This window comes from Prunus avium, chromosome 6 (assembly GCF_965620075.1).
Source record: "Prunus avium chromosome 6, drPruAviu1.hap1.1, whole genome shotgun sequence".
NCBI lineage: Eukaryota > Viridiplantae > Streptophyta > Magnoliopsida > Rosales > Rosaceae > Prunus > Prunus avium.
In genome coordinates, this window is record NC_142289.1 from 1,322,174 (window position 1) to 1,343,484 (window position 21,311).

The 21,311-nt window shown below is 37.2% G+C and overlaps 4 protein-coding genes and 1 long non-coding RNA gene across 6 annotated transcripts; 2 read left to right on the top strand and 3 right to left on the bottom strand.

Annotated features, from left to right (window-relative positions):
• Positions 1–149: 149 nt before the first annotated feature.
• On the bottom strand, positions 150–6,176 carry LOC110754285 (transcription factor UNE12-like). Of its 2 annotated transcripts, none has more exons than XM_021955336.2 (7): positions 5,089–6,176; positions 4,555–4,668; positions 2,775–2,891; positions 2,076–2,141; positions 1,846–1,911; positions 1,277–1,354; positions 150–869 (listed from the first exon to the last, which is right to left on the bottom strand). In XM_021955336.2, the coding sequence occupies exons 1-7, from the start codon at positions 5,455–5,457 to the stop codon at positions 639–641; spliced, it is 1,041 nt and encodes a 346-aa protein (XP_021811028.2). In that variant the 5' UTR covers positions 5,458–6,176; the 3' UTR covers positions 150–638. The 2 variants fall into 2 exon arrangements, with proteins under 2 accessions (XP_021811028.2, XP_021811029.1); XM_021955337.2 differs by having other exon boundaries at positions 4,555–4,653; positions 5,089–6,171.
• Positions 6,177–8,121: 1,945 nt separating this feature from the next.
• LOC110754296 (Bacterial sec-independent translocation protein mttA/Hcf106) lies at positions 8,122–11,137 on the bottom strand. Its single transcript, XM_021955352.2, has 2 exons — positions 10,668–11,137; positions 8,122–8,513 (listed from the first exon to the last, which is right to left on the bottom strand). Exons 1-2 carry the CDS (start codon positions 10,995–10,997, stop codon positions 8,391–8,393), a joined length of 453 nt encoding a protein of 150 aa, XP_021811044.1. The 5' UTR covers positions 10,998–11,137; the 3' UTR covers positions 8,122–8,390.
• A 189-nt stretch (positions 11,138–11,326) lies between these two features.
• MEF20 (mitochondrial editing factor 20) lies at positions 11,327–13,156 on the top strand. The gene has a single exon (XM_021955349.2). It carries the CDS (start codon positions 11,379–11,381, stop codon positions 12,819–12,821), a length of 1,443 nt encoding a protein of 480 aa, XP_021811041.1. The 5' UTR covers positions 11,327–11,378; the 3' UTR covers positions 12,822–13,156.
• Positions 13,157–13,302: 146 nt separating this feature from the next.
• Positions 13,303–17,058, bottom strand: BZO2H3 (bZIP transcription factor family protein). Its single transcript, XM_021955350.2, has 6 exons — positions 16,522–17,058; positions 14,976–15,072; positions 14,574–14,784; positions 14,290–14,365; positions 14,033–14,158; positions 13,303–13,843 (listed from the first exon to the last, which is right to left on the bottom strand). The coding sequence occupies exons 1-6, from the start codon at positions 16,954–16,956 to the stop codon at positions 13,445–13,447; spliced, it is 1,344 nt and encodes a 447-aa protein (XP_021811042.1). The 5' UTR covers positions 16,957–17,058; the 3' UTR covers positions 13,303–13,444.
• Positions 17,059–18,894: 1,836 nt separating this feature from the next.
• On the top strand, positions 18,895–21,029 carry LOC110754258 (uncharacterized). Its single transcript, XR_002526267.2, has 3 exons — positions 18,895–19,265; positions 19,431–19,509; positions 20,890–21,029. It is a non-coding gene; the product is annotated as an uncharacterized LOC110754258 (long non-coding RNA).
• Positions 21,030–21,311: the final 282 nt, after the last annotated feature.

Below are 21,311 nucleotides of genomic sequence, written 5' to 3' on the forward strand. Positions count from 1 at the left end.
CTACTCTTTCCGCCCAATAAACTCTCTCTTCAATACTGATTCAGCAAATTTGAAAAAAATGACTCACCTCACTTTTAAAGAAAATAACACACTCAATTCCGTCAATATTATATATATATATATATATATATTTTCTTAGAACCAGCAGCTTTCAACAAAACTTTATAAGACAAACAACCATTATCTACTTTCAACTTGCGTTAAAATTTTCTCAAAATACATCATACACACACCCCTCCATCCCTTTTAAATGGCCCCATATCCCATTATCCACATGAGGAAATTGAAAGAGCTCCCACCACCAACATTTTTGGTCACACTCAACCAACCCCACCATTGATATTACAAGAGGAAAACATCAAATTGGCTTTTGAAAATTCTTCCATAGGCTTCCTATGCCAAATACATCAAGTGCCTCACAATTCTACCTAGGCATGACAATCAGTCCCTTGTTTGACAAAACTCAACGAAAAAGAGTGAACAGTTGCAGCGACTTGATTGTCACTTCTAATGAGTTATAAACTTGACCAGACTACAAAATACCCACTGTCATGACTCTTGAGTAAAATTAGGTTGGGGTCCCAGAAGCGTGCTTGGAGTCGTTGATGGGCATGTGCTGTTGCATATTTTGTTGGAGCCTATGAAGAGGAGTTTGATTCTGGCTTGACCAGTGTCGTTGCGTCCGGTTGATGTGTCCGGAAGATCGCAGGGGCAAGTGATATTGGCATGATGCAGAGTGCCTTGGACTGAAGGAATTGCATGGCAGCTCCTACATCCTCCTCCATCAGCTTAGCTACTTGTTGCTCTGTTCCATCATTAGACCACTTCTCCCATGCTTGTTGATTGGTTCCTCCTTCAATGCCCTCTCCCTTCATTCCGAAAGTATCCAAAGTTGGTGGAATAGTAACAAGAAACAGAAAATAGTCAAAATACTGTTATAGACAGAAAGGGGAAGATTTAGTACATAGACTACTCTCATTTTTATCAGAATGGTTTTTACTAAAGGATTTCGGTAGGTTTTAAATTGTTCATCAAGCTTAATAATGATCTAAAGGAAACCTATCTCTATGATCCTAGCTTACTAATGACTACAATTATGTATATTGTCCTGGCATTATATATGTACATTTTTATAGGTTAAATGCCCGGATGAATATCATATATATAGTAGTTGATACAAATAAAAAATAAGCTACATGCATAATTAAGTTGACCAATCCAAAAAATGCGCAGAGAAAAATTAAGATCAAGTAACAACAGGTTTGGGCTTGACTACCTCGACTGCTGATAGGGGTACATCAGCAACAAGCTGAGCCACTGCACCTGCTCCCCCAAGTCTACTCATGCTCAATACCTGTTTCAGCATAAAGAAAATCAGATCGATTACCAAGAAAATAAATAAATAAACTACAAAAATTGAAGAAAGTTTTGTGTCCTTTGCTATTTGATTATGACTTCATTGAATTCTAGAGGTTCCAACCAGACAAAGTCATTTCAGGTTTGACAAAACAACTACTTCATATAAAGAAAGTCTCAATGCCTTTAATGATGCCAGGGCTATGCATCATGACTGGGACCTACATTGTGGTGAAGACTTTGGAAATTGGAAGACATTGGAATTTGGTACAAGTTTTTGAAACAATGATGAATTCAATAAAGACTTCTAACCATTTGTGCAGAAAAAAGGGTTTTTTTATGAAGAAACATTTGATAAAGCATCCGAAAAAACTAAGAATTGTTTCAAAACTTTTAAGCTTACTTTGAGTAGAAAATGCTAATAAACGATGCAGGAATTACAATAAATCATTTTGAGATCCTGAATCTAAATGAATTTTGGATAAATACCTTCACTTGGAGCCTTAGAAATTTCACATAGTCCACAATTTCGTCAAGCATAGCTGCCCTATCTGTCTGCATAAAGATCACCTAACGTGTCACTACATGTAAATTTTATATTTCAAAGGATAGGCATTTTCCACCATCATAATTGCAGACTACAATATTTGAAATGATGAAACAAAAAAAATGAAATTCATCCTGGAGAAGGTATTAAATCTGCGCTGTAAGGCACTGACCTTGTTACAACTGGGTACCAATTCCTGCAAAGCCTTCATTCTTTCTGCAATTCTTTCCCGGCGTAACTGCACCAAGAAGATATATACATATATACATATAACGTATGTTAGACATATGATTATCTATAGAATAAATAAACAGGTATAGGATATAGGAGTGTGGTATAATATCAAAGTCCTGATAATGGATGCCATGATGAAGTCTAAAGTGTTACCAGAGAAGCAGTTTGGTTATTACAAAGAGCATCTATGTTCACTGTAAGAAGAATATATGCATATGAGAACATATCATCCATGTTATGATCCCACATGAGATATCCAGATTCTTTGCTATGAGAAAAGGTTGACTAGCAAATGCGTTTGTATCTACTTTATTATTTCCATATTGCAACCTATACCTCAGAGAAAAAGGAGTACACCATAGGAAACCACCATCAGAAACCTAGCCTTGAAGTTTTAGCAAGTAATTGTTGCTTACAAATAACAGACTCTACTTTATTAGTCCCCAAATAATTGCACATGCCAAAAGTTCTGATATTTTAATTCAAAATGTATGCAGGAGTGTCATCTTGAATTATCTTACTAGTCAAAGTTAAACAGAAGCAATTTGGATGTCTTCAACGAGAATGAACTTACTGCTAACTTTTTAAAAAGAGAGAAGATTTTAGCGTTCTCTTAAATACAAAAAATCTAGTTTACCCGCTCGGCAATACTGTGGGGATCTGTTGCTTGGCCACGTCTTGCTCGGACCCTTGGGCGGATGGCAGGAGGGTGATGGACAGCAGCAACTGGCCCTGGTGATGGTTGGCTATGAAACTGCGGCAACAAGATTAACAAATTATGACAATCGATACATTATAAGTGAGGATGAAAATCCAATAGCAAACATGTATTAGGTTTGAACTAAGGCATATACGTAATCATTCGATAATTGGAAGGTTTGAATTAAATACATTACTATGTTGAGGTCAAAGTCAGTACAGATATGTCAAAATTTAGCAGGACAATCAAAAGTTTTTTTGTAATGATGAGCTCTTAATCAGTAAAGATTGATTTCTCATTAAATCATATGTTTGACTAAATTTGAGGAAATTATGGCTGTAAAATAAGGTAAGTGAAAGCACAGCATAAGATACTATATTTCGGCTCTCGATACAATTTTTGACTTTGGATTTCCATCGGATTAATCCTGACAGTCCATGGTGGAACACCATCTCACAAGTCATTTCACATCTTTATCCAATTTTCCATTCAAACTCCATCAAATGCTTTACGAGGAAAAGATAAACAACAAAACATTGACGGAACTAAGTTTTGACATCTAGTTGCGTACATTCTTGTCATCAGCCTGTGTACATTCTTGGATGAGGATGACTCTGAATTTTTAGTTGGACAAGTCAAGATGTTTTTAATGTCAAGCAAGAAAAATATTCACTCAATTTTCTTTCTTTTAGGTATTGGTCTAATCACCCAAAATTCCAAATATAAATAAATAAAACACAAGATTAACATTTTCATGCCAAACTGACCAACTCTCAGGCAACTCTTAAAGCCATCAACTGAACCATCAAACAATTAAAAAATTCCAGGAAAAATTGAAAATATATAAAAACAACTTCAAATTCAGGTCCCCAAATTCTGCAGCAAAATCTGCCTAAGTCTGTCTACAAGATTGGCTGAGCAAACATCACGAGAAGTCAAAATGTTGACAAAGTCAAACTGGTAGGAGTCAACCCCATGTGAAGGGGCAGCAGGAGCGCATGTTCCCCACGCGCTCTGGCCACTCCCAGAGGTGCGTGCTCATAATAATTAGCCGTTTATCTTAAACTGACAAAGATTGCAATTAGAAAACGAAACTCGAAAGGACCACAAAGGCCCTCGGACGGCAGACCTCTCCCACACGTTCCAACAACTCACACGTTTATGGTGGCTTCTGTCTGTCGGACACTTCACTTTCTACTACAACAAGTGCCCCCACGCTCCTTAAAGCGCGTGCAGACCACATCCGTTACCTACTAGAGTTCTTAAACAAAGCCCTTGTTTGTTTCTAAAATTATCAACTGTACCCCTCACGAGAAAGACTTCCGTGAAACCGGGATAACACTATTTTGCTATCCTTATTAATAAGGCTATGACACGCGTGATAACACTTCCACATAACATAGTATTATTGGTCGAGAATAGCAAAACAGTATTATCCCCGTTGCAATGAAGTTTTTCTCCCCTCGTAGACCGGAAAAACTTGTATGAAACAAGAATAGCACACTATCCTCGACCAATCAAACTATACCAAATGAAAAAGTTATCACAAGTGACATTGTGTGATTGGCCAGGGATAGCAAACGTTGAACGCAAGTGTTTCTCCTCTTAGACACACTTCAAAGTTCAAGCAGCGGGATGTCATGTCATGATGATTCTATTTCTACTAATTAAAAGAAAGAAAGAGGTCAATTTCGTCATTATGAAATGTTGAACTTACCTGGTGAGGTTGCGGAGGGGGTGGCGTTGGCCGGAGTGAGTGATTTTGCAAGTGTCCAAACGCTGGAAACAAATTTGTCATATGAACAGAATCTCTTTCCTGCCACACCAACAACTAAAAACCATGTCAAATTCGCCAAATTAACCTTGCAAAACCCTTCATTTTACAAGCATATCCATACTTGTTCACTGGTTCTCAACTCTCACATCCAGAGAAAAAAAAATGATTGATTCTAAAATTCTCCCAAAAAAAGTACAGAAAATTAAGAGAACAAAAAGAAAGAGATTCTGAGGTTTCAAATTCCAAGGAAAGCTGACTGAAACTGAAGGGGGGCAGTTTTTTCTTCCTCCATATCTAATATTTTCTAGCAGCACAGCAAAGCAAAGGAATTTTTCATGGAAAACTCCACTTGACCAGGAATGGCAAGCAAATCCCATCCATCAAACAAGTAGGAAACTTGAGAATTGACATCCTAATCTTAAAAAAAAGAAAGAAAGAAAGAAAAAAATCAAGATAAAGTGGAGTGCGACTTACATTCATTGCAGAGCTGACAGAAGCAGAAACATTGGAAGTGTTAATATTGTTATTAGTATTGGCTTCAACTTCTTCTCTCAGTTCTCTGAACCTCTCTTGCCCAATAAACCCTCCCTGCTCCAAATTTAACCCCAGAGGCATACCCATCCCCATCCCAACTCCTCTGTACCCTCCACCACCAGAACCACCACCAGCAGCAGCAGCTGAAGAAGACCCACCAGAGCCTAGCTGCAGCACCATGGGCATGGACCCCACATCTCCATAACCACCACCAGCTGAGTCAGCACCACCAGTACTATAAGACGGTGGCACAGCCAAGATCTGCTCAAAGAAATCGTCTCCAAGTCCCTCAGGCGGATTTCCCGCCATATTACTAACACTTGACTGACAAAACTCCACCAACTACCTTTTCTTTTTTCCCTTACTGCAATTGTTCAGAGAGTTGTGCAATTTACAGTAAGAAAAATGAAGACTTTGGTGGACAAGGAATTAAAGCTGGGTTCTTGAGCCCCTGAGAGAGAGAGAGAGAGAGAGAGAGAGAGAGAGAGTGTGTGTGTGTATGTGTGTGTCTTCTCTGTTTATTTTATTTTATGTTTATGGGAAGCATTGGGTTTTGGGAACACTGGGACTGGGAGAGAATTTAAGAAGTGGGTTTTGGGGTAGCAAAGTAAGAGAGAGAGAGAGAGAGAGAGAGAGGAGGTGTTGGTGAAATGGGTGTCCTCAGACCCGATGACCCGGAAATGGTATTGGGGATTTCAAGAGGGTTGGGTTGAGCTGGTTTTACAGTAGAGTATGGGTTGTGGTTGGAGTTTTTTGGTTTTGAAAGGAAAGAAGGAAGGAAGAAAGAAAGAAAGAAAGAAAGAAAGAAAGAAAGAAAGAAAGAGAGTGTGAGAGAGAAGAGAAGGAAAGGTGAGAAAGAGAAATAAGTGCTTTCTGAAAACCTTCTCTTTTTGGGTTCTGAATTCCTTTGCTTTTGGGCTCTGAACTCTGACTTGGGTTGGGAAATTTGTTCGTGCGTGACTCTGATTTATGGTTTCAACTTTCAACTTATAGAGAGGCGCACATACACAGAGAAACAGAGAGAGAGAGAGAGAGCAATCAGCAAAATTTGCAGTCTTTTTCTCAAATATGCAATCGTGGTGGGACTACTGGTCTAGCCCTACGCGCTGACAAGACAAGAGGTCTTTATGTTTTAGCTTTCAATTTTTTATGATAACAAGATTTTAACTTAAACTAGATTAATTATGCTAATAGGGTCTAATAAAGTGGAAAATGATATTGACTTGCAAACAAGAGGTCTCATATGACATCTTAGTTCTTAATTGAGTGTGTGTATGAGAAATCCACCTCTTCTTTAATTTGGACTATCGCTTGTACTAAAAAAACTCTAATTACTAATAAGGTAAATTGGCACTACATTTTATTTTTTGAAATTTATTTGATTCAATTTATTTATGAGATTCAATTCAATGATCCATAGAGAGAGAAGATGCTTTGTATTTTTGTTATCCGTTTTTGCTTCTTGTTTTTATCTCTCATTCTCTCACCAAAACAAGAAATACTTAATTAGGGTAGGGTTAGGGCGCCTACGGAACGAAACTCTACCTGATTCCCAAAAGGCACTATCTTGCATCAAACCAACAAAAATTAACCCCTCCACAGAAGAAAAAAATAAAAACAAGTACCTAATCACACTAGATTTGTATCATCCAACTTTTTACAACCCGAAAATCAGGTTTAATGTTTTGTACACGTCATTAAGCTTTCCATAATTGGGGTCATCCATCCCACTCAGTCCTTTTTTTATTTCTTTTTTTTATAAAAATTTTAAAAAATGGGCTATGACTCCATGATTATGATTATTTTTAAAATTTCATCTTCTCTAACTCTAACTCACTCCCTGCACGTCTTATGAGGAGAATGGGGGTTTCTTCTTTCCTCGAGTGTGACAGCTTTCATTTTTTCATCCAATCTATAATTTTATTTATTTACTTTTTTAAAATTAAAAAAAGAAAAGAAAAGAAAAGGAAAATAGTGAAATTTAACTGGGTCATAAACTTGGGTTTGATAAATTGATATTAATTAGTAGCCCAAATTGAGATGTTGACAAAAAAAGAAAAGAATAGGGCTGGCTGGCTGAGGGCTCGGGCCTAGCTGACTAGTGAGATTTTCATTGCCCATCCATTGCATCTCTCAAAACTTTAAATTAAGTACACAAAACAAAAGGTTGCTATCTTTCTAGTTTTTAATTCGTTTGCCTTTTCTGGGTCGGTGCTCTTTGTTTAGTTAGTGGAGTTGCTTTCTTATAATTCAAAATAAAAATGATCTTAGCCTTTCATAAGGAACCTAATTTACAAGATTTAAGCCAGAAACTGAGGGAAAAAATGTTAATTAAACCCCAAAATATTACTCTTGTGCAATTTTTATTGTTAATTATGCCTTGTATTGAAATTACTTGAGTATTTCACCACAAAGAAGAAAAAAAGAAAAGAAAAAAAAAAGTAGTGAAGTAGGGCACAAGGACAACAACCCCATACATATCATTAGTGCATCATAACCTGTTATAATTGCATGCTTTTAGATTACTTTTGAAAAATATTGTATGATTGAGCAATCAGGGCAAAAAGCATATGATATAAAATTGTATAAAGCTTAAACAAGGTTGACAAAGATTATGTATTTCTTGTATTAATTTACTTCTATCTCTAATTTGAGCACCTGTTAAAGAGCTTCCAGAAGTTGCAACCAAAGAATATTAATAAAAGAAAAATAGCTTTTAGAAATTATTTATAATATTTAGTGATCTTCAAGGACCACCAATCCATTATCTGCAAAACAATTTAGTGTTAGGGCTGCTGCTTACACTATAAGACACCTTGAACCTGCTTTAGGGAAAGTATCTCTCACTCTCACCTCATTCAGAAGCTCATCTTTCTTATTTTTAAAGCAAAAAGTTTTTCTTTTTTCTTTAACTTTTTTTGGTAATAATTCTTTTCCCCCTCAATGAGCCTGACATGCAACACAATAACACAGTTTAAGAAAGGGAACGCAAAATTTGGATCATTTTTAAGAAACCAATTTGAGTTCAAGTCAAAGTGCAAAGCTTGCATCCTTAACAAAAGAAAGCAGCTTTTGCTGATCTAACTTAGCAAATTCTTAACAGATTATCAATGACAGTGGTAAACATACAGTTCCAGAGGAAAATATTCCACATAATGATCTGTATTAAACCGTAATCTTGTCCTAAACTTACAGCACAACAAAAAATAGAGAACGCGTCGACTGAGGGATCACTGCAACCTTTATGCGTTTTCCTGTGAGCTTGAGACCTTGACTTCTTGTTTTTCTTCTTCACTCACAGCTGTAGGTGTCTCTGTGAGTGCCTCAGGTTCTTTTTTAAGCTCTGTCTCAAACTCCTTTGCTGCCTGCAAGATTTACAGAGGATTGATACAAAATACACTCTTATGAGGAGCATGGAAAGGAAGCCGGCCCAAATGAGATCATTAGACATTAAAAAATCACTGTGTTCAAGATTTCAAGTCATTCCATCATTCACTTATTCACGCACATTGATAGAAAGTAGCAACATTAAAATTAGTGTTTTACCTTCCCCACCCTTTTAATAACATTTTTAAATACAAAATTTAACCTCAGACAAAGTTACATAAAAGGGGAAAAAAAACCTTTACAATGCAAAAAGAAGCTTTATGCTATACTCGGGGCTAGGGTTTAGACCCTTTTTTTTTTTTCTGGGAATACTAGAGGGTGTTGTGTTTGGTGACCATCAATGAATTACATACTGCTAACTGAGTTTAAAGTTGTGCCACATAATCAACTATTTGACGTCTATATGCATCTGTCTGCTCACAATCAATTGATCCCTCTCCTTTTCTCCCAATCCTCACATCACACACCTCAAAATTTGAGTACAGTAAATACAATATTGAAGGTTAGGTAGGTAGATTATATGAACTGGAAAGCACGGAGGCCTAGTCACTAATTGTGAAAGAAGGTGCTTCGCAAGACTGACTTCTCCACCTTTCTTTTTAAGTGAAAATGTTTTTCTGGGAGTTATTTTTTCGTTTTTATAAAAAGGAAATAGTTCAAATAAACGGGAGGAAATGGAAAGACTGAGATGAAAAAGAGTGAATCAAACCAAAATTGTCAAGGTATGTTGCAATGACCATCTCAATTTGATAAAATACTGCATAGGCAATTGCTGGGGCGCATTTTCTTTCACCTCCCCCTGAACCCCTAAATAATACAATCTGACCTGTAAAAGTTTTGTAATTCATGTTGCTCCCTCCGAAGAAACAATCCTACAGCTACCAGTGGCCATTTGTCACTCTGTCCCGTATTGAAGAAAACTAAAGAAATTTGTAGTATATAGATCAATAGAACAAGATTCACAAAATATTCTCTGAAGATGCACTATGTTTGGTAAAAAGGAGGGTTAGATACAATAGGAAAAATGGGATTAGTAATCTATTACTTATTTTTTGATAAGTGGAAAAAGGGGAGGATGAAGAGGAGTGTGTTTTCCCTCCTTAATCTTGGTATGAATAAAGAAAGGAAAGGAGTACCACTGCTCAGGTTTGATATTGCATATATTAGAAGGGAAGTGCTAGAATCTTCTTGTAAAATTATCATTTTATTTGTTCCCATTCCTAAATCCTTTGTACCAAACGTAGTGTTATGGTGTATCCAGGGCTGGGAGGGTGTATAAATAATGACATCCCTTTATTTTTGCAGTTATACTAACCTTTGTTATAATATTGAATAGTGGAGAAGCTTCTAGTTTCTGTGTCATCTTCTTCCTAGTTCTCTTTTGTCTCTTATATTGAGTGTAACGGACTCGGAAAGATTTATTACATAGACCAATATTGTCTATATTAGTGTCATTATCATTTTGAACACCATATTATAACTTTAAAATTTCTACCCCAATACCGGAACTTCTAATGAAAGCTAACTTAGACGAGAACTATATGTCCTGCATTAAAGGATACTGTAAAATCTACTATAACTGAGAAATTTCTGTAGTTTCTTTCTACAATATAGGAGGTGCAGATTGTAGCGATACAATTTGCTTTAGACCCCGGGGGAGGTGGTGTAATTTAACCAAAATAGAAGAAGCACAGGAATAATATAAGGGGGCAAAATCCATCTAAAAGAAGAACCGCAAGAACGAATGCATAAAAATTGCTTTTAATACTTAGTCTTCTTACACATTTGAGTCTTTTCTACAATCAATTAGAGTCTAGTACAAGCACGTGCCTTTATTTTTCTTCCTAATATTTCATTTGACTTTCCATTTCTACAATCAACATAGTCAAAACCTAGGTACCCAATTTTATTTTCCCCACTTTTCCCAGGAACTATAGTAGCAGCAGCAATTTCAAAATTTGCATAAGTTTTCTTCAGAGCAGAACCCGTATTCAGCTGAGTGCAACTGAAAGTTCTTTATTTTCTTCCAATTTTCATACACACAAACAACAATAACAACAAAAAGAATCAAATTGGCAAAAATTTCATCCATTCTCTAAAGAACGAAACAGATCCAGATAAAAGAAACCAACCTGTTGGAAGCTCTTGACAGTCTTCCCAATACTCTTGCCCACTTCAGGTAACTTCTTGGGTCCAAAAACCAAGGCTGCCACCCCAGCTATAACAACAAGCTCCGGCATCCCAAGACCAAACAAAGCGTTACAAGTGAGACCCTTCTTGGCTCTTTCAGTTCTTGTTCTGGTTCTGGTCCTGCCCAGAACCAAAGCACCGCTATTGACCTTGTTTTTGTTGGGGAATAAAAAGGTAGTGGCATTGTTGGTCAAGAAGGTGGATTGGGATGATGAGAAAGGGAGCGAAGGTGGGGATCTTGGAGTGGACAGAGTAAAAGATGAGATCTCCATGATTGTTTTGAATTTTTATTTACTAGTTTTTCTAATTTTTAGTTTATGGGTTTTTGAAGGTTTTGGAGTTCTCGGTTGAATTTTGTGTAGGCTGCGGAAGATTAGATAACAAGAAGGGGAAGGTGGCTCCAGCCAAGAAAAAGAAAATAGAAATAAAATAAGGGGAAAGGTGGGACCTTTGGATATTTATTTTGACCAATGATTTCCACATGAGCTACTGAAGTTTCATCCTTTTGGCAATAAATTCTCAAATTTTATTGAATAAATACAGAACAGATCAACCTTATTTTATTGAAAAAATTCTCAGCTTTTTAGTGTCGGCTATCTACCCTGTTCCGTTGGGTTGTTTCTCCACTGAAGTTCACTTCCAAGAACTCTCACATGCACCATCTCCCAAGAGTCAGAGCTCTCTCTCTGCTAAACCTCAAGCTAAAATCCACCCACCAACTCAAACGAACCCATGCCCAGTTGATTACCAGTGGCCTCCTCAAATCGCCCACCCTTTATGCCAAACTAATTCAGCAATACTGTGCCTTATCAGACCCACAAAGCACCAACCTTTATGCCCATTTTGTATTCAAACACTTTGATGAGCCAAACTTGTTCCTCTTAAACACTTTGTTAAGATGTACTCAACCCAAAAACTCTATTCTTGTTTTTGCCAATTGGGTATCTAAAGCAACCTTATTTTTTGATGATTTTACCTACAAGTTTGTTCTTGGAGCTTGTGCTAGGTTGCCTTCAGTGTCAACATTATTAGTAGGCAGCCAAATACATGCCCGGATCATCAAACATGATGTCATATCAAACATTTTGGTGCAAACTACACTGGTACATTTTTATGCTAGTAATAAAGATTTTGTTTCTGCACGGAGAGTGTTTGATGAAATGGCTGTGAAAAATAGCGTTACGTGGAATGCAATGATCACGGGGTATTGTTCACAAAGAGAAAGTGCTCGTGATGCATTAGTGTTGTTTCGAGACATGTTGGATGATGTTTGTGGTGTGAAACCTACTGATACTACAATGGTTTGTGTTCTTTCTGCGGCTTCTCAGTTGGGTGTGTTGGAAACTGGTGCTTGTGTACATGGTTATATTGAGAAGACAATCTGGGTTCCTCATAATGATGTGTTTATAGGCACTGGTCTTGTTGATATGTACTCAAAATGTGGATGGGTTGATGGTGCTCTGTCCATTTTTAAGCGAATGAAAGAGAAGAATATCTTGACTTGGACAGCAATGGCAACCGGGCTAGCCATTCATGGTAAGGGAAATGAAGCATTGGAGCTTTTGGATGTAATGGAGGCTTATGGAATAAAACCCAATGCAGTGACTTTTACCAGCTTGCTTTCGGCTTGTTGCCACTCGGGGCTTGTTGAAGAAGGCCTTCATTTGTTCCATATGATGAAGAGCAACTTTGATGTCATGCCTCAGATGCAACACTATGGTTGCATTGTTGACATGCTTAGCCGCAGAGGATACTGGAAAGAAGCCCATGAATTTATAGTAGGGATGCCAGTTGAACCTGATGCCGTCTTGTGGAGAAGTTTGCTAAGTGCTTGCAAAGTTCATGGGGATGTTGCAATGGGCGAGAAGGTGGGGAAGAAGCTGCTCCGCATACAGTCGGCGCAGACTTGTGCAGATTTGACTCTAAAGAGTGAGGACTATGTAGCTTTGTCGAACATTTATGCTTATGCTGAAAGGTGGGAGGATGTGGAGATGGTAAGACAGGAAATGAAGGTTAAGGGAATTGAAAACAAAGCTGGTTATAGTTCAATTCAAACTTCTTCAAACATTAGCAATCATGTCCTGGATGGATTGTAGTTTTGCTAGTCAGTGAAATATTGAGCTGATAAAGAGACAACTATTCAGAGTGCCCACACAATCTTCATGATTCAGAAAGAGATTCAAAGTTGAACCTTGTATTTACTTTCAAATTTTTCAGTGGTTAGAGAACTTCTTATAGATAATGCAAAGAGCAAGTGTACTGTATGTAAAGTGCATTTTATTATATTTTATAAGCAATTGACCACCCAAAAAAAAAGCAATTGGGGGTATCAGATCTTATTTTGGCCCATCAGCCATTAAGCCTATCATTTAATAAAGGAGGTGAATCTATCGCTCCTGATCTAATTATACCGATCAGGAATTATTTGTTGGATTTGTAGAGATTTCAAATGATGATGGATATGAAATGTAAAGAAACAGAAACTTGAGCACGCCACGACAGAATGTAACTGCCAAGGAAAATTGATAATTGCAGTGGTTTATAATCTGTTCCATGCATGACATGACAAACTGGAAGTGGTAAAAGTATCAATCAGTGTATTTTGGATAAAGAATAGCATTTTTACATGACTAATCCATAAGTAATGATGCAATACAATGGTTGTTGAAAGCATCCTTTAATAAAGTCCTTCCTCATGTAAAGAACACTCTGTTTGTAACTACTGCTCTCCATTGCAATGAGGACCAGAGGGATTTCCACCCCTAATCCGCTTCTGCAGATGCTCTAAGCTAGCTACTCGCTGTAGGGAAGGTGTTCGCCCCATCTTGTTCCCCACGGCATCTGCTGACGTAGCTGCAGAATTCTGCTGCACATTTTCAACTGAAGGGATGTCTGCAGAATCATGCTTGACTCTCAGGTCATGAGTGGGTGTAGGGTTATTAGAAGCAGGTTGGAAAAAGTGATGATTTGGGTTGTCTTGCACCGGGACAGCAGCACCTGTTGATGTCTCTGAAGGGCTTCCATCAAATGGTGACATGCCAATAGAGGAAATCTCTGACATGGCATGGAACATGTTCAACCCAGTAATTCTTTTCACTGTCTCCTCAGCCATCTTTACCTGGAATTATAGCGGACGAAATAACAAAATTATATCAATTTTTTTGCTTCATCTTGAACCAATACTTGTTTCTTTTCTCCAAAGAAAGAAAAACTGGTAATCATTATCAGTGGGTTTTGATCCTCATCTTGCAATTCTAGGAGCCTGCCTAGGAAAGCAGTTAGCAAGCGGTACTGATAACAAGCTTACCTTTGCTCTCAATGTTTCAATATCAGCTTTTAAAACTCTATTGTCAACAGCTGCTTCATTGTACTTTCGGTCTGCATCAGTCAGACGCTTCAATAGAGAGGAGTTCTCAACTCTTAATTGAGATGCCTATAAAGAACATTGGGTTAGGAAATCTATAGAAGATCAAAGGACAAAAAAAAAATGCAAAAACAAGGGACTAAAAGAGATGGCAAGTGAAATCGGAAGCCAAAAAATAAATAAATAAAGAAGGACCAAACCTGTGCCTCAAGCTCACTCAAATGGGCCTGCTTTCTTCTTCTTGAGCGTCTAGCTGACTCTCTATTAGAGAGCATTCTGGAAAAGACCAGATGATTTAGTGGAAGAGAAAGGAACCAAATGAGTTTGAAGCAAACGAACTCATTAATCAAGAGATGGAGATTAATGTGCTTATTTTAGGTCTCACGTGAACAAATTTGTGCTTTAAATAATTGAGTTTTTGTAAACCTATCATGTAATGCGTCATAATCATTTTTACAATCAGAAAAGCAGATAACATTGTTACCTCCTCACACGTTTCACATCAGCAGGGTCCATATTCTCAGTCATTGCAGTTTCTCCTTCAATGTCCTCATCATCTGACAGTTCTCTTGATGATCCACTAGTTGCTTGCCTTACGGGAACCGCAGATCTATGTTGTGTTGCAGGTAATGAAGGAATGCCAACTGGTGCATTAGCATTCTTATCATGCGGCCTGGATAAATCATACCCAGCTCCTACGTAGGTAATAGGAAAAAGAGTGATATTCTAAGTGCATAACTTTTCACTTATCATGACATACCTGACTCTTTAGGTACTCAGTGGAACAGCTTTATCTCACAGAAAAGTAGAAAGAACATGATCAAATGACCTACTATATGAGACTTGTGATTCAAATAACTAAATACATAAAAAGAGAGATGCAAACCTTTTGAAGGGGCTTGAGATCCCAAATGTGAAGTATCGGAAGCCTGTGATCCACTGCCAGCTAAAGCAGCAGAATCTTGACTGTCCGCCAAAGATCCCTATTCACACGACCAGAATAGATCAGCTAGCGTTTATCTATACAGATAAAAAAAACATGGTTTCAAATCTATTTCAACCAAAGATGAACTAAAAAGTATAAATCATATTCTGACAAAGAATGATATAAATCATATATGCTGACAAATATGAGACTGGATTGCACATTTATCATTCAAAGACCAGCATGCCTTGCTAAATATGTGAAGTTACTCTCTCATGTCACTCTGAACAGATTGATCTCTCATCCTTCAGGGCCAAAGTCATCGCTAACATGCTGCATAATCCGAAAGACCTTTATAGTTCAGCTGAACAGAATCCTTACGATTCCATTTAATCAGATGAACCAGATGAAGGCTTTTAATTTGCTAAGGCATGCTACTATAAGTATCCCATTGGGCAAAGACATTGATCTAATAATGTTGATTCAGGCTTCAAGCATTTGAAGGAAATACATGATTTTTGAATCCCTACTACAGATAGTCCCTTGGGCAAATACATCCGCATCCATTCAATCTCACTCGGACTTCAAAACCATGCTCCGGTACTTACATGGATTTAGTTTAACTTAATAGAGAAATGAAGGTCAAAAGAGAATTCTCAGGTAGGAAGAATGATATATCATGAGACGAAGAACCTGGTCACACTGCAACTTTTGGGACTTTAAGTTTTATGTTTGAGAAAAGCATAAAGAACTGGAGCATGGTTTTGAATTCTATTTTATACTTGTTTGAGTAAGTTTTATAATTTGTGTAGATTCCTTGCCTTGCTTGGGTCGATCTTTAAACAAACAAAGTACTACTACTCTTCTCATACATAATTCATGTCTTTGTGTTTAGGCTGTAGCCCTGCTTTTTCTTCCAAACAATTCATCCTTTTATTGCAGAAGTTACTTTTACTATTACCATGAAGGTCCCACAAATCCACAACAAAAGAAAGGTTCAACTTCCAAGTTAAAGTATTCTTTTTTACCTTTACATTTTGGCTCAGTTTCAAACAATATTCAAGCTTATCAAACAATTTTCACCGTCTGTTTTACCCAGGGAAAGAGTGAGAAAATGCAAACCAACCAATCAGTTATAAACTTTATTGTTTGGATACCGAGAAAATGCTAGAAGAACAAAACCAAAAAGGAACAAAAAAAGGAATTTGAATATTGCAATTTTCAGTAATTAATCAAAATCCAATAATTTTTTTTAAATATATACAGTAAGAAAATCTTACTTGAGGCTAACCAAACTATAAAGCAGCTAACTTGAGCTAAACTTTACACTCACAGACAAAACCAAATTCAAGAAATTTCCAAGTTCCAGTTCAGTTTCTTTCCTTTAGTTTTCTGAGCATCCAAAGAGGATCTCATTCTCGAACCACTGATTTGACTTCGATCATATTTCTCGGCAACCGAACGAAGATAAAAAATGACAAGAAGGAGAATAAAAAAAAACACGAACCTTTACGCGAGACAAGGCCACAGCAGCGCAGGCGAGATTGAGCTTGGTCTTGAGGAAGGCCTGGTACTCTTCGGAATCAACGGGAACATTAGGTGGTTGCAGGCTAAACGACGGCGTATTATTGCTATTATAGTTGTTGCTGCTGTTGTTAGGGGCGTGAGTGGGATTGGGGTGGTGGGCATTGATCATCTTGATCTCTGCGACGTCGTTCTGGTCATGGTGAGTTGAAGAAGAAGAAGAAGAAGGAGGTGGAGGTGGCTGTGGTGGTGAGGGCGATGGTGAGTAGGGAGAGGCTTCTTGGAGAAAGCGCTGGAAGGCCCACTCCGATGCGCTCCGGTTCATTTTGGACAAATCGTCGTCTGCTTCATTGACTGGTGGTGCTGAAGAAGACCACAGCTGGTCAGACATTTCCTCCACTGAGAACATCCTATCCATCTCTCTCCCCTTCTGTTTTCTCCCTTTCTCTGTTTCTCTGTCCTATTGTCTCTTTGGGTCTTTATCTGCGTTTTTTTGGGTCAAGGATTTTAGCTGATTTGGATCCTTCAAATTAGAAAAGTTTTTTTCTTTTTGTGTGTGTGTGTGTGTGGATATTAATTACTATCATTTTGGTTTTTAGCCTGAATATAATTATAATTATAATTATTTATTTATTAATTACTAATGGCAATGTTGTATTATGAATGCTGAGTTGGAGAATCTCTGTATTGGTTATGGCAATGTGGATGATTATATTCTGTGGGGTCCTTAAAATTACAAATTTATTTGAAATATTTTCTGGATAGGGAAGTTTTCCTTCTTTTTGGGTTGTGGTCTTGTGGGGGTGATGCTAGATTTTAGTTTCTTTTTCTTCCCATTAGTGGTTATTTTAGAATTTAGTTTTTTTTGATAAACTATAAGTTTATAACATTAAGTATGTGAATAATTCTTCTTAATCACTTAAGTTAAAAATTGCTCATAAACAAGAGGTCTTGGGAAGGGGCTTGGATCCTTTAAACAAGAGGTCCTGGGTTCGATCCCAGGCGCTTGCGAATAGAGCAGACTTTGTTGGGAGAGGTCCCCGCTTTGCGCCCGACAGTACCTCGAGGGTTAGTCCTCGCAATCGCGCGGAGGATACCTTGGTTTTCACCCAAAAAAAAAAATTGCTCATAAATAATTCATTTTATTTGTTTCTTTGTCTTTGATAATACGTATCATATTTTGCTTGGATTTCTTTTATTTGAAGGGAACCTGAAAGGGCATTGTGTTGATAGGAAGAGACGACTTGTTGTTGCACCAAATCCGCACCACATCACACTCTACGAAAAAGTTCCAAAACAAACGATCCATGAATGATTGAAAATAAGCAAAATGAGGCTTTTCTAAATCCCCATTGCCATTGGATGGACATGGCTGCACATTTGTGGATAAACACTAATTTCATTCCCCCCCACACATTTTTGTGTGGGGTCCATCATGTTCTCTCTTTTAAGTTAAGCCACCTAAAGTTCCATTTGTCCCTTCCTCTTGGTGCTTCTACCGCCACAATTTTCTCTGGGGTCCTCTAATTAAAAATAATAAAAATTAAATAAATGCGGCCTTTCAACTGTGCTTTTTCTAGAAATAATATTATATCAATTTTTAGAGTGATTATAGCATAATACGATAGTACGGTCATGTAATACATTTTGTACACGTGTTATAAAATAAGTGAATATTTATTGATACTATTCTCTAAAATGAGGTTTAATAAACTATGTCATTTACCAATATTATAACACGTGTATAAAATATAACCATACTACTGTAGTATTTTATAATTCTCGATCCTTCATCTTAGTGGTTCTATACATTGATTGAAATAAAAGGAAATCATGTGAAAATTTGATGATGCGGATTAGAATTAAAATAATTTGGTTTGTCTCCAAGCTTATCCATTCACGATCATTGTTTTAGTTAAACTCCAAATCTTACCTTGGTTTTGGTTAGACTGACTAGAGTGGTTAAGGAAGGTCGTGCAAAGAAAACCATTATTTGGCTTTTAATGACACATTGGATTTCAAGTTTGATATGATATGACAATGTCAACAAAAAAACATAATAGAAAGATATGATATGGTTTGGACCTTGGTCATAGTTTTTTAATCAAATGTTATAGATCACTTATTATAATATTTTTCAATAACCGTGAGTCATAAGTCCACTTACACGACATGTCGCAAAAAGGCTATCACTACTGGACTATTATAAGAGAATGGCCCAATGCGTATTCAATTTCGAACCCAGGCATGCGGCCGAGTCCAGGGTCAAGAGGCAATTAAGCAAACAGGTCCAGTCCACTAAAACAAAATCGAAACGACATCGAATGATGCAGAAAGGAGTGCGACAAAACCTTTCCTGTCCAAAAAGGGCACCTGATCTTACAAATCACAAAACCTTAAACGAAACTGAGCAGATCTGAGAAAATGAAAAGATGAGACACAGAGAGGGAAGAAGATCAGGAAACCCTAAACCCTCAGAACGAAGCCTCAGATCTATGCCAAAGAAGAAACGCTCCCCGGGCCGCACAATGGCATTGGCTCTGTGATCGGAGCCTTCGTTGGAGATCAGAGACATGAGCATGAAGAAAGGCGACGAGGCAAGAAAAGCTCCTCCAATCCGATTCTTGTTTTGCGAGGTTTAACACCTCGATGGCCCCCATGGTTCAAGAACTTACACTTGAAATCGTGCAGTAAATAACACCGACACCAGAGATCTAATGGGGCAAGGTATGGGGGTTCCAGGACCCGTCAAAGTTGATTTTGAAATTTAGAGTTTACTTAGGTTATGGTTTAGCGAGATCATTGATTTTGATTTGATGGAGCGATAGGGCTAAGGCATTGTCAGTCTTTAATTCAATGCATTAATGCGTTTGCTGTTTGCTTCCATTTCAGTTACACTCCATGGCAGCTTGCTCAAGATGTGATGTGGATTGATAGAGGCACTGAACGCGGGTCTTCCATATCTTTTAAGGTTTTACTCCTAGCTCATTCAAGCATGTAGATGTTTTTTCTTTTGTTAATTATATATATTTTTTTAAGCGGATACAAAATGAACAGAAATAAGTTTTCAGGGGCAAATAGCATAGTATTGTTGAAAACGTGAACGATACATCTGACAAAAACAAAATTGGCACACTTGAATGGGTGCGCTTTGAAATGGCATATTTTGGTTGAATAATGTATCAGCTAGAGGCTTGATATGAGGGAGTGGGGATGGTATCTTACATATAGAATCAGTAACATTGTGACATTACATCATTGATACACAGTTGTTTGGTGAATTTAAAATTAATCATTTGTGGCAAAATCGGATGGTCTAGTAAGCATGCATAACTATTATATTCGACCACTTGATGTTTAGATGACGGTGCTTCTCTAACTTTGAATGTAACATGAGGTGAAAGACATTAGAACGTGAAAAATCATAAATGGGTTAGTGCCTTATTCAAACTCACTGTTCTAGGCAATGTCAGTCTTAACTTTTCAAGTTAGGATGAGAATGGAGAGGAGTCTCAGAAGTTCTCTGTATTTTCTTTTGCATCTATACACCCAAGCAATGTTTATAGGTTATTAGCATGGAAATAAATTTTGGTGGCGTAAATTTCACGGTGCTAAAATTTATCTGCCCGCATTGTCAAATGTATACCGAGGATAGATTGGCAGTTATAATTGTAGGAAGTGTTTCAGGTTTCTATACTCATTTACTAGTAGAAGAGAAGTCTCTCTCTCTCTCTCTCTCTCTCTCTCTCTCTCTCTCTCTCTCTCTCTCTCTCTCTCTCTCTCTCTCATTTACTAGTATCTCATCATAACTGTTTATCATTTTTTTAATTTTATCTATTGACATTTACCTTTGGATTGGTAAAAGTTGGAAGATATAATAATTTCTGTGTATTAGCAGTTATTCATTTTGGTAGTTAATTTTTGTTTAAAATGAAAGTTATGAATATACAAATGTAGTAATAGAGTATTTTAAAATGTTTCTTCAGTATGTTGTGCTCTGGTTTGTGATCTTTAAGATTCAGTAGTTATCCTTATCCCTACACCAAAATGTTATTCCTATGAGTTGCAACCTCTTGCATTTAAAATAAAAGAACCTGTTGTTCTATGTTCCTTTTTGGTTATTGACATTACTTCCTAAGATTCCCATTTGTTGCATTTAAACACTTTGTCCAAAGAGTTTGTCCACTTTGTCCAAAGAGTTTGTTTGCTGTGTTGTACACTTGCACATTCATTACGTTCCTGAGTTATGTGCTTCGGTTCAACTACCATCTGGTTTATTTCAGTCTTATTTCAATTGTTATTAATTCTGATGGTTATAATTTATTAATTGTTTAACTGTTTTTTCCCCCAGGATATCTGAAACCACAAGCTAGCAGGACTTCGCCTCAAACTCCCTTTTGTTTTTTTGACTAATTTGATCTCATTTCAATAAAAAAAAGTCTGTAATATAATTTCAATATTTTTTGGGTAAAAATAAATTCTTTTATTTTAGTGCCGTGGATTGTAATTATTCTTTGTATGCATGGTTTTCTTTTTCTTTTGTGAGCCGCTCGGAAATAAAATAGGCCCAAAGGTTTGCTGGGCTTGTCAATATTTTTTGGCCTCCAGCCTACTAATTCTATAGTGAGGGTGTCATATATGAACCCTCCGGATCTTCGTATTAGTCACATGATCATTTCATTAAATTTGAGTGAAGTTGCTATTCAGATGGATCATGTGGTTAATATGGAGATCCACATATAAGGTCCGTATATGATAATCTCACCATAAAAC

Bases quoted from the DNA above. Each gene is read 5' to 3' on its own strand.
- LOC110754285 (XM_021955336.2), bottom strand. From the start codon at position 5,457: ATGGCGGGAAATCCGCCTGAGGGACTTGGAGACGATTTCTTTGAGCAG. The intron at 1,912-2,075 runs GTCAGTGCCTTA...ATCTTTATGCAG, and splicing joins TGGTACCCAGTTGTAACAAG to ACAGATAGGGCAGCTATGCT. The intron at 870-1,276 runs GTAGTCAAGCCC...TTCGGAATGAAG, and splicing joins TACCCCTATCAGCAGTCGAG to GGAGAGGGCATTGAAGGAGG.
- BZO2H3 (XM_021955350.2), bottom strand. From the start codon at position 16,956: ATGGATAGGATGTTCTCAGTGGAGGAAATGTCTGACCAGCTGTGGTCT. The intron at 15,073-16,521 runs GTTCGTGTTTTT...TCGTGTGAATAG, and splicing joins TGGCCTTGTCTCGCGTAAAG to GGATCTTTGGCGGACAGTCA. The intron at 13,844-14,032 runs GTAAGCTTGTTA...CTATAATTCCAG, and splicing joins TTGAAACATTGAGAGCAAAG to GTAAAGATGGCTGAGGAGAC.
- MEF20 (XM_021955349.2), top strand. From the start codon at position 11,379: ATGCACCATCTCCCAAGAGTCAGAGCTCTCTCTCTGCTAAACCTCAAG.
- LOC110754296 (XM_021955352.2), bottom strand. From the start codon at position 10,997: ATGGAGATCTCATCTTTTACTCTGTCCACTCCAAGATCCCCACCTTCG. The intron at 8,514-10,667 runs GTTGGTTTCTTT...TAAATCTTGCAG, and splicing joins CTGTCAAGAGCTTCCAACAG to GCAGCAAAGGAGTTTGAGAC.